The sequence below is a fragment of the Artemia sp. Qi Xiang Cuo genome, chromosome 2, assembly GCF_049724085.1.
Source record: "Artemia sp. Qi Xiang Cuo chromosome 2, ASM4972408v1, whole genome shotgun sequence".
In the NCBI taxonomy this organism is placed as follows: domain Eukaryota; kingdom Metazoa; phylum Arthropoda; class Branchiopoda; order Anostraca; family Artemiidae; genus Artemia; species Artemia sp. Qi Xiang Cuo.
In genome coordinates, this window is record NC_142795.1 from 25,134,261 (window position 1) to 25,151,398 (window position 17,138).

The 17,138-nt window shown below is 35.8% G+C and overlaps 1 protein-coding gene across 1 annotated transcript in view; it reads left to right on the plus strand.

Moving 5' to 3' along the window:
• Nucleotides 1–2,765: 2,765 nt before the first annotated feature.
• APC10 (anaphase-promoting complex subunit 10) overlaps nt 2,766–17,138 on the plus strand; it is a 36,906-nt gene continuing 22,533 nt past the window's right edge. The window contains exons 1-2 of the mRNA XM_089108029.1: nt 2,766–2,873; nt 7,181–7,352. Of these exons, the coding sequence (XP_088964155.1) occupies nt 7,229–7,352 (124 nt within the window). The 5' untranslated portion in view covers nt 2,766–2,873; nt 7,181–7,228. The remainder of the gene's footprint in view (nt 2,874–7,180; nt 7,353–17,138) is intronic.

Here is a 17,138-nt window from a genome sequence, read left to right on the forward strand (position 1 = left end):
GTCTGATTTTTTGGTGGTTTTTCCTTAAATTGCCAAATGATAATGCATCCTTAGCCAAGAACTCTGATATTACGTATGACGTAAAAGGATTTTTCTCCTCCGTCCAACTGATTGCTGAAAAATTTTGTTGGGACGGCGAAAGTAGGGTGTGCGTGTAACTCAACCCCCATGTAACTGAACCCCAAGCAACTAAACCCCTGTAGCCGAACCCCCGTGCACCTGAACCATCTTGCAACTCAACCCCATTTAACTGAGCCCCTGTGTAACCGAACCCTCGTGCAGCTGAACTCCCGTGCAAATGAACCCCTGAACTTAGTTTTTCAGTATTTGAGAAATATGAGGCAATATCATGGGGTAAACATAAATTAGAAGCTTAACATGTTCAACTTTATTGGAGTTGCTTATTTTTTAAAGTCATAATATAAATGCTTGTCAAGATCATTCATTAAAAAAAGCTCCGTTTTATTGTTGCAAAAAAAGAAGAAAATCAGATGCCACAAATCATTAAAGTGGAATTATTTCTCCTTTTTTCAGATGAATCAGACCTTTCCTGAACGTTTGGTAATAAACATCTGTGTTGAAAATCTTTGAAATTTGTGAATTTAGATAACTAATTTTGATAAGACGTCTTTGAGGAGATTGCACCTGAAAAGGACATGGGAGGGGGACAGTTGTATCCCGGCCTTTTTCAACATTCCCTCAACATGCCCTGAAAGTTTAAACTTGATGCCTGCACGAGCGTTCAGTTACACGAGGGTTCAGTTGCACGAAGGTTCAGTTGCAATGGAACCCGAAAATAAAATTGTCAGCTAACGAACACACCCAACTAATTAGTTGCGGAAACGCATTAATTGGACGGAAAATAAAATAATAGGCAAAGGCCAGGAACAAAAGACTCGACTTGAAAGCTTGGGGAATTGTTCTATTTTATCATTAATTAAAAATAAAGTTTCCGCAAAAGAAGTTTTTTAAAGAAAAGAAAAGAACTATATTAAAATAAAGACCTGCAGAAATAAAGTGAAATAATAGTTCAACTTAGGAACGCAAACCCAAGACAAACAGATACAATGAATAATCAAGTCAAACTCAAAACAAGCAGGAACTACTACAAAGAGGAGTAGCTTTTATGCCTTCCAAAACGTCATTTGTGCTTTACTGAAAACAGTTTTATATCTAGCTGTAGGTTCTTATTTCTCATAACATCAACAAAGAGAGAAAACCATAATAATAACCAATATTACTGAAAAGAATCAGTGAATTTATATTAATGGTTTAATATATACACTATTATTCATTTCTGAAAGTCTTACCAATTTGGGATTTATTAACATCCTAAAAAAGAAAAGATTTTTAAATATGTTACTTTTTCAGTAAAGCGCAAAGTTGTGATAATTTTTGCTCGTTTTGAATTTGACTTGATCCATTTATAACTTCTTTTTTGTAAGTTTTTTTCTTTGTTCGTCTTTAATTGACAAAATTTTAGTGGTTTATAAACAAATATTTGTGCAGCTTTTTTTGTTTTCTTCCATGAGAATCTAGATTCTGGCTTGTTATTTATATTTTGGGCAAAACTGAGCAATAAAATTTTCATAACAGTTATACTAGAGAACTTTGGAAGGATAGGTGCAGGGCATATTATTCAAATGAACGGATTTAAAATCTGAATAATCTTTGGGCTGCAACAGAGCTGAAGCCATTATTACCCCCGTCGTATTACAATCTCGGGTATACACAAATATTAATCCCTCGTTGCCCTCAACATCCCCTAAGACTTTCAACTTAATTTCCTTGGCCGTTCTTGAGAGTTCTTGGATACACTCAATTGACAACCTTGAATGTACATAATGCTCTGATAAAGTAAAACCTCCTCACCATGCCCAAAAAGATTCATTTTCATAACCTTAGTCATTCTTGAGATATCACGGATACATCCTTTTGAAAACCGTGGATTCACATTGAGTCTTTTAATTTATTTAACATCCCCCCAGCATGCCTTGAAAGTTTCTACATAATGTCCTTACCTGTCCCTGGGATATTGCACAGACGTTCTTTCAAAAATCTGGATACACTTAGCGTTTTTGATTTAGTTCTACATCCCACTCAGCTTTCCGTGAAAGGTTCAACTTAAGCCCTATTCCGCTCTTCAGAATCTTAAGATATTGTATATAAAGCATTTTGAAAACTTTTATGCACTTAATTCCTTCTCATTTAATTCCATTATAGTAGCAGTAGAAACAAGAGCCGCAATCGCAAGTACTTGCTTTCGCATTTGCAAGTAGTTGTAGTCTTAGTCGAAACCGCTAGAAATCGTAGTCACAGTCAAAGTTGCAGTTACAGTCTAAAGCAGTAGCAGTTACTGTCGCAAGTAGTTTCAGTCATAGTTGCTGTTACAAGTAGTTACGTTCGCAGTCATGAGTAGTCAGAGTCATAAGTGGTTATAGTCCTTGTAAATTCATGAACTTTTGGTTATAGTTAAGGCCACAAAACTTCAATCTTAAATTATTGATCTAGCTAAGATAACAAAATGAGAATTTAACCCAATGAAACTAGCCAATTTCGATGATACTATTGAGAATAAATGTTTATTTTACTAGAAATCCGTCAGTAATTTTCTCAAACAACGATTCTATTTGCTAAGAAAAGTGCAAGACGATTTTCTTCGGGACTTTGGGAAAAGTAAAATTGTTAGCTAGCAATTTTGTCAGGGCGGCGAAAAGCGAGGAAAATATTTCAATCTGACAATTCAACTTTCGTCATTCAAAGTTTAAAAATAACACATATGCTCTTGCTCTTTGAAAAATGACAAGCTTCTGGTTTCTTTAATGGCGGCTCTACGTACACCAAGCCTAGGAATCTTGCTTGAGTCTTAGTCTGTATGTAGTTGGGAGTAAATTCATAGATGATTTTGGGTGGCTATCCCTAGTGATTTATCACTAGCTTATATCTTTGTATTTTTTTTTATTGCTTTGTAATTTTGTGATCTAGCATATCAGTAAATTAATTATTAAATCTAAAAGGGATGCTTTAGTGAAAAATTTACTGACAGCCAATGAGAACCAAAAACTTTTTTTCTGTCTCAGAAACAGTAGGCCTAGCCTAGGCTAGTTCATTGAAATTTGCATAGCCTAAACAAATTTGACAGAGATTGAGCTGCTAGAAGTTGTTTGCACTGATTTGCAGAAAGTAATACTAGCCTACCTAATAAGGAATTGTCATGCCTTTAAGCCAGCATAACAAGGCACCAATAAGCTGCTTTGTTTTAGAACATTTACAATATGCCTAGCCTAAATGATAAGAGATCAATCCCTATGGATTTTTTATTTATTAGTAGTACCCTTGGCCTATCCTTAAAATCTTTATTTAGTGTACAGCTTTAACATGTATTATAGGCTAGGTGAATAATATTATTGTAAATTAATTTTCAATATATTGTCATTATATTGTAAATTTGGACTGAATCTTATGTAAAGTATTTTTTCCTCTACTTAATTATGAAAACTCTATACTTAATCTATAAAATATGTAAATATAGGCCTAATTTTGGTATTTATTTAGCCTTGTGTCATCTCATAAGGAGACATGTTAAGAAAACAATTCATACTTTAAAATATATATAATGATCTTAGTTCTTATATTATCCAACGGAAGAACCTTTATCATCAAGTCTTCCCTCTAAAAATCCTCAAAAGAGATAAATTTTCCAAATATCACCACGTTGAAAGTTCAATGCTTAAGTCTTTTTAAATTGCTGCTATAAACTGCCATAAGTTGTTTTATAGATAGCATTTAGCATGTGTGTCAAAAAATGTGTTTAAAGAAAAAGTAGTGGTATATAAAAAGGTTAGGTTAGGGTAGGTTGATTTTTGCCACTGCTATTAAAATTTTGTATTTGCTCCACTGCTCTTTTTAAAAAAAGTTTTAAAAAGACTGGCATGAACGCTATCTATAAAACAACTTATTTGGCGGTAGTTTATAGCGGCAATTTCAAAAGACTTAAGCATTGAATTTTCAATGAGGTGATTTTTGGAAACTTTTTCTCTTTTGAGGATTTTTAGAGGAAAGACTTGATGATAAAGGTTCTCCCATTGGATAATATAAGAACTAGGATCATTATACATATTTCAAAGTAAGAATTGTTTTCTTAACATGTCTCCTTATGAGATGACACAAGGCTAAACAAATACCCTAATTTCTATATTCAGTTTGCAGTTGAATCTTTGGTACTTAGGCCTATTGCATTAGATGGTCACTTTTATATATTGTGCAAGGAAACCAGTCATGAAAAACCCACCAGATGGGTTAACTGTGAGAGGCTGCTATAGAGAAATGCAATGCAAAGCATGGTTTTCATTGCATTATGATTTTTAAATTGTTGTTTTTTGGGGTTTAGGGGACAGGGAAGGTACCTAGGTTAGGTTACATATTTAATATATGCTATGCTTTACCCCCCCCCCCCCCCCCACTTTAATGTGCAAATATATCACCCAAATTTGTTTATAAACTATTATATGTTCATCCTACAAAATTGTATTTCTTTAGCATTAAGCAAACTTGACTTCTTTAGCAGTATATAGAAATGACCATCTAATGCATAAGTACTGAATCTTCTTTGAAAATTAATTTTAAGTGATTTAGCTTTATCATTCTGTAAAATTGTTTTAATATAAATAAAAACAAAACCATGCACGTGCACAAAATTCTGGCTTAGAGGGCAAGTAGCCTGTTTAATGGTGGGATACGCCTCCCAAAAATGAGCAAATTATATAAGCTAGAAAAATGGATGAAAAATTAGAGACATTGTAATATTCCAAAGGCTTCTTGCCTGAATTCCTCCTTTGCAAGCACACGATTAATGATTAAGGTCATTGTTTTTATCATTGATTAATCAAAAAAAACTTTTTGAAAAAAATAAGTTTTTTAAAAAAAAGTAAAGGACTCCATTAAACCAAAAATGAAAAAAAAGAATCAAATAGTCTACCAAGCATACAACTACCAAAAATCAGTATCAATAAATAAATTAACCCAAAACAAACAGAAATTGAAATAAGTCAAACTCAAAACAAGCAGAAATTAATCTGAGTAGGGTTCTAAAGCCTATGCTTTCTAATAGCCAGGATATAATTTTCACTTTACTAAACAGAATGCAAATGAACTTACTGAAAAAAATGTGCATTGTCAGTTTAATAATCATATGCTGATATTTATTCCTTAAAATCTTGATTAATTTTTTATTTCTTAAAGTTATAAATTTAAAACATTTAAAAGAATATTTTCAGTAAAGTACAAATTATATGCTAGCTTTTAGAAAGCACAGGGTTTAGAACCCTACTCAGATTAGTTTCTGCTTGTTTGCATGTGACTTATTTTAATTTCTGTTTGTTTTGGGTTTCATTTATTTATTGATACTGATTTTTGGTAGTTGTATGCTTGGTAGATTATTTGATTTTTTTTTTCATTTTTGGTTTAATGGAGTCCTTCACTTAAAAAAAAAACTTATTTTGTGGAAAAAGTTTTTTTTTGATTAATTTCTATTTGTTTTATATTTACATAGTCTTTTTCAGGGAGAAAGACTGAGCCTCTTCTGAAGTTAAACAACCATCCCTTCCATAAGAACCTCAAATACCCCCTGGGCTTAACAACCCTTGCCCCTAATCTCTGGGGTTTGTTTTAACCCCAAAAGCCATGTTGTATGATATTTAAACTATTTTGAATAGAATGGCCATCTCAAAAGTTCTGTTGGACAGCATAACTGTGCCCCCAGGGCATAACCTACAACCTTAGTCCTGAGGGCTCTAGGGGGAGAGTCATCTTCAAAGACCTAATTTCCAGGACTTTCAACTATGTTGAACAAAATGGCTCCCTGAAAATTTTGATTGGATGTGTTTGGGAAAATGGTGGGCATGAAAGGGGGTTAGTTACCCTCCAATCACTTTTGATTATTAAAAAGGGTGCTAGCCCTCTCAATTTCCAATTAAATGAGTATTTTTTGAAGTTTCTACAACAATGCTCTCTATAAAAACCTTACACCTTTGCCCTAAGGCATAACTTACAACCTTTGCCCTGGGGGCTCTTGGGGATTTGTCATCCTCAAATACATAATTTTCAGATTTTTCAACTACATTGAACAAAATGGTCATCTCAAAACTTTGATTGAATATGTATAGGGCAATGGTGGGTATGAGAGGGGGGTTATTTGCTCTCCATTCTGTTCTGACTATTAAAAAGGGCGCTAGCCCTTTCAATTTACAATCCAATGAGCCCTTTTTGAAGTTTCCATGACAAAACTTTCTATAAAACCTTATATGCCCCCAGGGCATAACTTTCAACCCTTGCCCTCTGGGCTATCTGGCACCCCCTCCACATAATAGTTGATTTGCACTTATACATAACTGTACATACTTCTATGAAATATGAAGCAAATTAGTTTAATTAAATGAAGCTTTAAAATAAATACCAGAAACCTTTTTCTGCAATAAGAAAGGAGGCTATAACAAGGGGCATAATAAGAAAAATCTGGGGAGGGGAGTAATAGCAGAAAACAAAATCAAGTAAAGTTTGCGTTTCAAGGGGACCTTCCTCCTCGTGTACATCCCTGAGGCTGGTCCTTATTCTTGTCATATTTGTGATCAGATTTCTTTCTGGTTAACCAATTCTGAGAAGACCTTTCAACATTTTAAAGTTGTTTCATAGATTCTATTGTAGAAGAAGCATAATTCTGACCAATTAGTGCTTCAAACTAATGAGTCCTCCAAAATCAATGACAAAAAGTTACTTCAAAAATTTAAATTGTATCTATGAAATGTCAATAAAGACATATAAATAGAAACCATGCCAATACAATGTAAATTCGTGTCTGTTAAAAAGTGAAAAACAACAAAAATTGTGTCTAGATTTAATAAAAATTATAAAAAAATTGTGAATATGTCTGCCATTTGTATTGAATTAAAATCTTTTAAAGGATTTCTTAAGGCAAAACATTGTAGTTTCACACAATATTATTATTTTTATGCCAAGAAATTGAAAATTTAGGTGAACAAGACTATATTATAGATTTTATTCATATCTTTGTTGTTCATTTCAAAGATGCAGACATTATATGGAACAGGAGACAAAAATAAGGAACAACAGAAATATACAAATAAGGAAAAATTATGTTTTAACAAGCATATTTGTTTTCTAGGAATTTGTTTGAGGATTGTGCTTCTCTTCTCATCTATATTCTAACTTAATGGCAACTCCTGGTATTGTGCAAGCTCAGCCAGAAAAAGTTGACCCCATTTCACTAGAAAGTAAAGGATTGGTCCAAGAAGTGGGCTCTCAAGCTGTTTGGAGTCTTTCTTCTTGTAAACCTGGTAATTATTTTGACAGACTTTATAATAGTGACCAAAGATCAGCATATCCTATTTTAGATGACATAGCTGTATGTTGTAATTAACTAATTTACAAAAGCAAATTAAAATTCTAAATACTGCAAGAATACATGGCCATATTTATATCCACAGGTGCATACATAGGGAGGGCTATCTACCCCCCTCCCCTCCCAGTCTTGTTTGCTCTCTGAATTTTGGCCAACTCACTGAATTTTGGTAATTTTTGGCAATTTTCGGCTTATTTATCCCCTGCAAATAATTTCTCTTTACATTAGGGCATGCTAATTACACCCTCCCATTGCCAAGGACATGGGTTCAAACAACCAAAAGTATGGTTGGAGGGGATGTCAGTATATTTTTCCTCAGTAGTGGGTCTCATTTATATTATTTTTTTTTGGGGGGGGGGGGCTTTTTAAAATATCTTGGCTTGGAAAGCAGTTAAGTAGTGACTGAAACAGGACAGTGAACAGGATTTGTCAAGTATGGTAAATAAACTTGAAAATGTTTCCAAAAGCTAATATAGTTGGAAAATGTCTAAACTGCTGAAAAAGTCCACAGAAGAGGCAAAGTGAAAGACAAGTCTAGGGAACTAATTTAAACATAACAAAAATTATAATACACAGGCAAGAGCACTTCGTTGGGCTACTGCTACTGATAACTCATTAACATCATCAAACCGTTAGCAGCCAACACAGCTGTGGACGCCCTTCCTCTGCCCCACTCTGTTCAGAGCTTTACTGTTTATCCCCACCTATAAAGGTTTTGCAGAGAGACCAAAAGTGCCAAAGTTTACAATGAATAAGAAAACCCCTGAATAGGATGCAAAAGTCCCTACCAAAATGTACAGGGCCTCACTATCATCAAGTCCACTGTACTGCCTGATTGACTTGCCTGTACAAATATGGGCGACAAAGACTGGAAAGTATCAATTTTAGTTTTGTTTTACAAAAAAGTGATATGGACATTACAGAGGCATCTTCCTAATTGTGTATGATGTGAATATCTTGTGCTACATTCTTTTAAATCAACTTGATGAAGCACAAGGCAAGTTAATCTATCACAAACAGGCAGCTTTCAGAACAAGCATGGGCTCACCTGAACATACGTTAACAATCTGTCTTGCCTATCAACAAATACAAGTAATTTTATTAACCACTCTTCATTGCTTTTGACTCTGTCAGTTTAAAGGACCTATTCAAAACTATTGGTGAAGACTGTACAGACCGAGAAATCACCAAGATACTCGAAAAGGCATGTATAAGGACACTAATACTTGCTTTCATTTTCCACTGAAAACAATCCCAAGTTTCGAGGGGTTTGAAGTAAAAGGAGGGCTTCTCCTCCCCCTTCTCTCATGTTGTTGAACTGCAATCCCTAAGACACAATACATCAAAACAGGAGAAATAGAGGGGATGCCATATTGAGAGCTAATATTCTCCCAGCGTTATTCCCTACTGTTGATACCAATTCAAGAACAAGAGGGCCTCACCTGAAACTTGTCGAGCAGTCTACAATTTCTAGAGTCTGTACTCAATTCTTCTCAACACGTATTGTCAATAATTGGAACAAATTATCAGAGGCAACGCTATAGCGTTGCCTATAATAAAGGCCATACGGCTCCAATGATTGGATGTGTCCCCAGACACATCCAATCAAAATTTTCAGATAGCCATTTTGTTCAACGTAGTTGAAAGTTCTGGAAATTAGGTCTTTGAGGATGAACCCCCCCCCACAGCCCTCAGGGCAAGGGTTGTAAGTTATGCCCTGGGGCATATAAGGTTTTTATAGAAAGCGTTGTCATAGAAACTTCAAAAAGGGCTCATTTGATTGGAAATTTAAATGGCTAGTGCCCTTTTTAATAGTCAAATGGAAATTTGGCTCTTTTTATTTGACTAACGTGTGCCTTATAGGTTCTTCTGGTATCGGGGTTTCTCATTTTAAAAGTAAAACTGTTGTCATATTTTTGATTATTGTATACAGTCCAGAGTATTTATTGGAAAGTTTTTTTCTGTCAGTTTTAGCTTCATTCTTTTGGTGGACGCAATTTCCTATCTTGAAATCTATTTCTCCCTTAATTTTTGGTAGGTTTCTTATCTCTTGACTTATTTTAGATTTTTCTAACTCTTGCCTAACTATCTTGTAAGTTTTCCTCATTCTATTTATGAACTCTTGTTTGTAATCTTCTGTGTTATTGTAATATTGCCGGGACTCAATGATTTCTTCATAAGGTATTCTGATATATGGAAGGCAACTAACACCCCTTCCACGCCCACCATTTCCCCAAACACATACAATCGAAATTTTGAGATAGCCATTTTGTTCAATGGAACTGAAAGCTCTGGAAATTATGCCTTTGAGCAGAACATTTCCCCCACAGTCTTCAGGGCAAGGGTTATAAGTTATGCCCTGGGGACATATATGGCTCTTATGGAAGGAATAATTGTATAAACTTCAGAGAGGGTGCATTTGACTGGAAATTGAAAGTTCTTGTTCACTTTTTAATGTCAAAAGATATCGGAGGGTAACCAGCCCCCCCCCCCCCACCCACGCCCTTATTCCCAAATGCATTCGATAAAAATTTTAAGATAGCTATTTTGTTAAAAGTCGTTCAAAGAACATATAACAAAAAATCCAGTGTCGACACAACCCCCAGGGCCGGGGGCAGGTGTTGTAAGTTTTGCCCTGGGGGCATATATGTTTTTATAGAAGGGATGCTCGTATAAACTTCAAAGAGGGCTCATTTGATTGGAAATTGAAAGTTCTAGTTCACTTTATAAGAGTCAAAAGATATTGTAGCACACCTAGCCCCCCCCCCAGCTCCACGCCCTTTTTTCCTCAAACCCATCAAATAAAAACTTTGAAATGGGCTTTTTTTTTAAATAGTTCAAAGACCATTAAGTTATGTCTTGGGGGAATATATGGTTCTTATGGAAGGGATGTATATAAAAACTTCAGAGAGGGCTTATTTGATTGGAAATCGAAAGTTCTTGTTCAGTTTTTGATAGTCAAAAGAGATTGGAGGGCAACTAGCCCCCCCCCCCCCGCCCCCTTTTCCCCAAATGCATCCGATAAAAACTTTGAGATAGCCATTAAGTTAAAAATTGTTCAAAAGTAAGATAACAAAACTGATGTGTCAACACAACCCCCCAGGGCCCGGGGCAGGCGTTGTAAGTTATGCCCTGGCCCCTGGGGTATATATGGTTTTTATGAAAGGGATGCTCGTATATACTTCAGAGAGGGCTCATTTGATTGGAAATTGAAAGTTCGAGCTCACCTTTTAATAGTCAAAAGAGATCGGAGGGCAACTATCCCCCCACGCCCCTTTTCCCCCAAATGCATCCAATAAAAATTTTGAGATATCCATTTTGTTAAAAATCTTTCAAAGGCCAAATAAAAAAAAAACTCCGGTGTCGACAAAACCACCCAGTGCCCGGGGGCAGGCGTTGCAAGTTATGTCCTGGGGCATATATGGTTCTAATGGAAGGGATGCTCGTACAAACTTCAGAGAGGGCTGATTTGAATGGAAATTGAAAGTTCTGGTTCAGGTTTTAAGAGTCAAAAGAGATCGGAGGACCCCTAGCTCCCCCACGCCCTTTTTTCCTCAAACCCATCTGATACAACTTTTGAGATAGCCATTATTTTTTTAAATAGTTCAAAGGTCAGATAACAAACGCTCCGGTGTCGACACAACCTCCCAGGTTCCGGGGGGCAGGCATTGCAAGCTATGTCCTGGGACCGTATATGGTTCTTATGCAAGGGATGCTCGTATAAACTTCAAAGAGGGCTCATTTGAATGGAAATTAAAAGCTCTAATTCATCTTCTTAGAGTAAAAAAAGATCGGAGGGCAACTAGCCCCCATTTGTCCTCCACGCCTTTGGGTTTATTGGATAAATAAACCCATCCGATAAAAATGTGAGGTTACCATTTTGTTAAAAATAATTCAAACATCAGATATTAAAACTACGGTCGACACAACCTCCCAGGGACAGGCGTTGTAAGTTATACTGTGGGAGTATATATGGTTCTTATCGAAGGAATGGTCGTATAAACTTGAGCGAAGGCTCATTAGATTGAACATAGAAAGTTCTAGTTCCCTTTTAAAGGATCAAAAGAGATCGAAGAGCATTCAGCCCCCCACCCACACCATTTTCCCCCAAATCCATCCGAGAAAAATTTTGAGATTTTTAGCCATTTTGTTAAAAATAGTTCGAAAATCAACTCCGAGGTTGACACAAACCCATTTTTTCCACTTTGATATTGTTACTTTGATACCAGTTTTAATACTTTGATGAACATTTGATTTTTTAAAAAAGTTTGATTTTGAAATAAGGAATTTTTGAAAACTTGAAACTTTTTGCAATAATAATAATAATGATAATTTATTTATTACCCACTATAAAAAAGAAGCGGAGTACATCAAGAACAAAAAAAAACAACAAAAAAGCAAACTCGCACACTTAACAATTATTTACATAAAACAACATATATTGTGGTGCGCAGTAAGAGCTGTAGATAACTACAGCTTTCCCGCAAGCACAGTCACTTTTTCCCGTAAATCAGGGAGGCCGAATCGCGATATTAGGTGCCGGTTCCGGAACCACGGAGGGAGGCACAAAAGGTACCGAGAAAATTTAAAATAATAAGTCCGAATGGAATTCAGATCTTTAGCCTTCAGAATTGGAAGAAAACCAGATAAAAAAAGAATAGAATGATCGCAAAATGAAGAATAAATTTCCCAAGTGCTTTTCTATTGTACCTTTCTATATTTGCAGAAATTTTTGAATACCCTATCTGAATTTTTTTTTTTTGCATTAGAAACTGTCAGAGCCCGAAGTGTTTTGAGATTATTAGTAATGTGAAGACCAAGCCACTGAAAAGAAGAGACACAGGGAATAGAGAAAAAACCACAGTTAAGAGGGAGACTCGCACTCGAATTAAATGAAGTATATTTGCACTTCTCAACGTTTAGCATAAGCCCAATCTATTTGAATTGATTTAAGACCCAGCTGACAGCATGTGAGAGTCCTGCCCTAGAAAAAATGATAAGGAGTATATCGTCCAAATAAGTAAGATACGAGACGTCAATTCCATGAGAAATGAAAGTCGAAGGCAAGGATGAAAGGATAGGAGCAATACATAACTTAAAAATGGTTGGAGAAAGCTCACCACCTTGACGGACCCCACGCCGAAGAAACACCTTTGAATCAGAAACTACTCCATTACATTTTACCCGAATAAAAGAGTTAGAATACCAGTACGTAACAAAACAACAATAGAAAGTTCAATATTGTTGGAAAAAAGGGAATAGAGTGCATGTGAGTGGACTATACTATCGAAAGCTTTCGAAAGATCAAGAGCACAGATATGAAGAGGAGATTTATTATTAACAGATTGCAACAGGAGGGAAGCTAGAACACGATGGGCGTGCTGACATCCCAGCCTTTTTTGAAAGCCAAATTGGTTTTCACCAAAATTAACATTTTCTGAAATGAAAGGGAGAAGAATATATTCAAAAACTTTGCTAAGAGTGCACGAAACAGTAATTGGTCAATAAGAACTACACTCTGACGAAGTCTTTCCACGCTTCAAAACCAAGGTGACTGTGCCACAGAAAAAACTGTCGGGAACCATAGAAGTAGATAAACACATCTGAAACAGTAGCTGAAGGTGATCTATCAAAGTTGGGAAAACTACTTTTAGATGATAATAATAAATTCTGTCTTTATCAACAGAGCTAGATTGAATGTTCTTAATAGCTTGACACATATCAACAATAGAAACTGGTAGTACATTACTCTGAGAAATACGATTAGGCAAACCCGACTCAAGAAGGTTACTAAAAAGCTTTTCAACTTCCCGGTTCACCTTGCCGAAAATATCATTATAATACGACACCCAAGTATGAACTGCTATAGGACTTTCAGAAAAAACACTACTAAGCTTATCCGAATTCAGAACATGAGACCACTCCTTTCTCGACGCAGGAAAGTCAAAACCAGATACCCTAGACTGCCATAAACTTTTTTATAAGCACGCTTGGTACTTTGCTTCAGATCAAAGACAACTCCTCGATTTGACCGACCGCAAGACACCCATATTTGTTGCCAAAAACTTAGCTTTATTCTTTACAACTTTTAATTCTGGGTCCAAAACCCATTCTGATTTTCTAGTTATAACTTTAATCTTTTCTAGAGGAAAAGCAGTCGCCTCTGCTTGTTTTAAGCACCAAATTGTTTTATCATAATATTCATTTAGAGACTGCTTATCATTTGAGAAACGGTCAGTAACTTGAAGCAAATGGTAAGGAACTTTTATAGAACCCAATAACGCGGACAACATAGTGCAAAATTAGCTCTACTCCAGTTATTCCTGTAAAACCACTTAGAACTTTGTGTAAATGGTCTAGTAGAATGGGAAGCGACTAGTGAAGCAGAGAACGAAATCGGGAGGTGGTCAATATCACGATCGTCTTCATGAACAAGAAAAGTTGATACATTAATATTTGGCGAGGAAACTACATGGTCAATATTAGACAAACTTCCAGATTGGTGAATATATGAATAATCAACACTTTTCTCAACTGTTCTATTAGCGGAAAAAGCATCGAGGACTAGATCAGATCGAATTGACCGAATTGTATTATCTGTATTGAAGTCACCAACCAGTGTTAAATCATAACCAGTCGATGCAACAGACGCAAGACTAGCCTTAAGATTTGCCGAGGCTTTCATATACGCGTTTAAAGCGGAAATAGTTTTTTGTTACACGGGAGATACACATTTATCAGCACAGTATTACCAAACCGAACCGCAAGAATGAATTTATCACTGTGAAAACACACTGGAGAGAGCAAACTCAGTTTATTCTTAACAATGCACGCGAGGCCTCCAGAAGGTCTACCGAAAGTGACCTCAGCATTAGTTGTAAAAACGGAATGATTACGACTTCTATTTAACACGTTAATACTAGTAGAAGTCAGGAGGTGTTCTTGAAGACATACTGTTTCAAACTGGTCACACAACTCATCAATGACATTCTCTTTTAAATGAGTACCATTTATTTTAAGCAAAACAATCAAAACAGGCACACTCATTTCTTCTTGGCAATGATATCTCTCAGCAGCACTTTGCATCTAAGACTACAGGAGGCATGATTTTCACCACAAGTGGCACATCTTGCATCAAGCTGGCAGGGAAAATCCTTGGTGGAAATATGAGGGCCCGCACAGTGTGCACACTTTGCAACCAAACTTGCACAATCAGCTACTTTATGGTCTGGCGAACGGTATTTTAGACAGTACCAAGGTGCCGACAGATATTCTTTCACAGATAAATATTCATATCCAAGTTTAACACCATTTTGCATAGCCTTGGCTTTTGACATGGAGTAACAAAACTCAAGTTTAACCGTGCCAGTGTCACCGAGCCGCATAGCTTCCACAAAAAAAAAAACTAACAAAAAATAATTAAAAAAAAACTTTCCGAAAAATAAGTTTCTCAACGAAAAGTAAAGGCTATTTAAACTTAAGCTCAGCAGATACAAAAACCTGTTAAAATTCAAACTCAAAACGACCAGAAATTACTTTTTAAGAATAAATGAAACAACTGTAAATGATCTTTTACAGTGAGAGAAGGGGGCGATACCCAAACTCTTGTTTGTAGTGATTTTTGTTCGTTTCAAGCTTGATTTGCATATTCAATTTGTTTCACTCGTTTTAAGATTTATTTCTTCATTTACATTAGTATCTATTGTATGTTTGTTTGCATTGATTTTGTATTTAATTTCTGTTCATTTTAAGTTTCATTTATGCTTCAATAGCAAAATATTTTTTTTTTGTTTAAGCTTGAGTTTCATATTCAATCTAAGCATAACTCGCTTTAAGATCTATTTATTCGTTTATGTTATTACTTGTTGTATTTTTTTTGCTATGATTGTTTATTTAATTTCTGTTCGTTCTGGGTTTCATTTATTCTTTAATAATAATTTCTAGTTGTTTTGAGTTTGAATTTTAACAGGTATTTGTATCTGCTCTGCTTAAGTTTAAAATAGCCTTTACTGAAAAACTTATTTTTCGATTTTTTTTTAATTAATCTAATGAAACAGTTAGGCTACTGCTGAATCCGTTGATGTTTTTAAACAAAGGCTAGATGTTGAGTGGTCCTCCAGAAAGTGTAAACTCAATTGGGATGCTAGCGAAGATGCAACAGCACCTGGTCACCTGTGAACCTGCATACAACTAGTCATCGTCCCGGAGCTCTACAAGGAGAAATCGTTAAATTGCTCCTAGCTACATTTTGAGGTAAGGTAAAGCATCCTTGTCTGGAAAACCAAACTCCTGAAAACGAAATCCAGAAGAACAGAAGAAGAATGTCCACCAAAAAGAAATATTTTCCACTATTAAGGCTTTTCGTGACATGTACTCTTGCCTTCAATTCTGTCTTAAGATCCCTATTTCAAAACCTGAGGAACCGATTCCCTGAGCTAGAATAATCTCTGTCTGAAGAGGAGCCAGCCAAGGCACAATTTCTTCTCCTTTTCTATTTAACAAATATGTTGTTGATCCCCAAGAAAATTGGTCATCTTCCTGCATTTCCAATGGTATCAATGCTTCTCTTGTGTCATATGCTCATGATGTCCTTAATATCAGCCAATGTGCTGAACGACTTTCTGAATTTTTTTTAAAGCCTGCAAGACAAATGCCTAAGCCTTGGTCTTAAATTTAACACTGGGAAGTGTAAGTTCCTTGTTTTCACCTGGCGTGAAAGCAGTGCCGTTCCAATTATGATGACTTTCGGTCCCTCTATGATTGACCCAGTTTAAAGTGTCACATATCTTGGCCTCCCAATTGGTTCAACTCTCTCTCACACCCAAAAACTTCTTATAAGCCATATTTCTTGTAGAATTGCCACTGTATATGCATCCATAGCTACTGCGAAATTGCCCTTCAACCAACACATTCTTGCATCTATTTTAAATTCGTTTGCCCTTCGCCATGTTCTGCATGTTGACCCCTTTAGGAGGATTTTTGCCAATTCTGTAAAGAAAAATTGTTCATGTTTCTTCAGGTTTGCTAAATACCTGCCTCAATTCCCTCCATAGTCACAAAATTGTAGGACAGTTTAGAGTTTTGGAGTAGCTGATTCTGAGGAAGCTGCGTCTTTGATAAATAAGAAACACAGTGCAAAGACAGTTAACCATCCTTGGTATCCGCTACTAATGTTTTGGGTGTAATTTAGAGTTGTAAGTTTGTATATAATATATTTGGGATTTGTAACTAATTGTTGTTTATCTTAGCGTAATGTATAAATATTTGATATTAAGTTTAAATTTTTATTTTATTTTTTCTCTTTTCTTCCATCACTTGCAGTGTTTACTATGTAACTACTACTACTACTAACAACTCACCTCAACACCAACCCGCCTGACGCCGCCTGCACGCTTTGCCTACATACCAATCTATTCAAAGCCTCCGTCTTTACACCCTCTCAAGAAGTTCCCATTTCCCTTAAACCTTTCTTTGCGACATTCTTTCACCCTAACCATGGAAGACCTGCTTTCCGCTTAGCCCTAGACGGTTGGCCGAAAAGGAAAATCTTTGACAAGCTAAAGCAAAGAGGTCACTGACAATGCACATTCATTTGTATTTTTTCAGTTAAGTGTAAATTTTGTTCTGGCCTTGGGAAGGCATAGGGGTTTTGCACCCAACTTATGTTAATTTCTGCTTGTTTTGAGTTTGACTCGGTTATTTATTGTAATTTCTGCTCGTT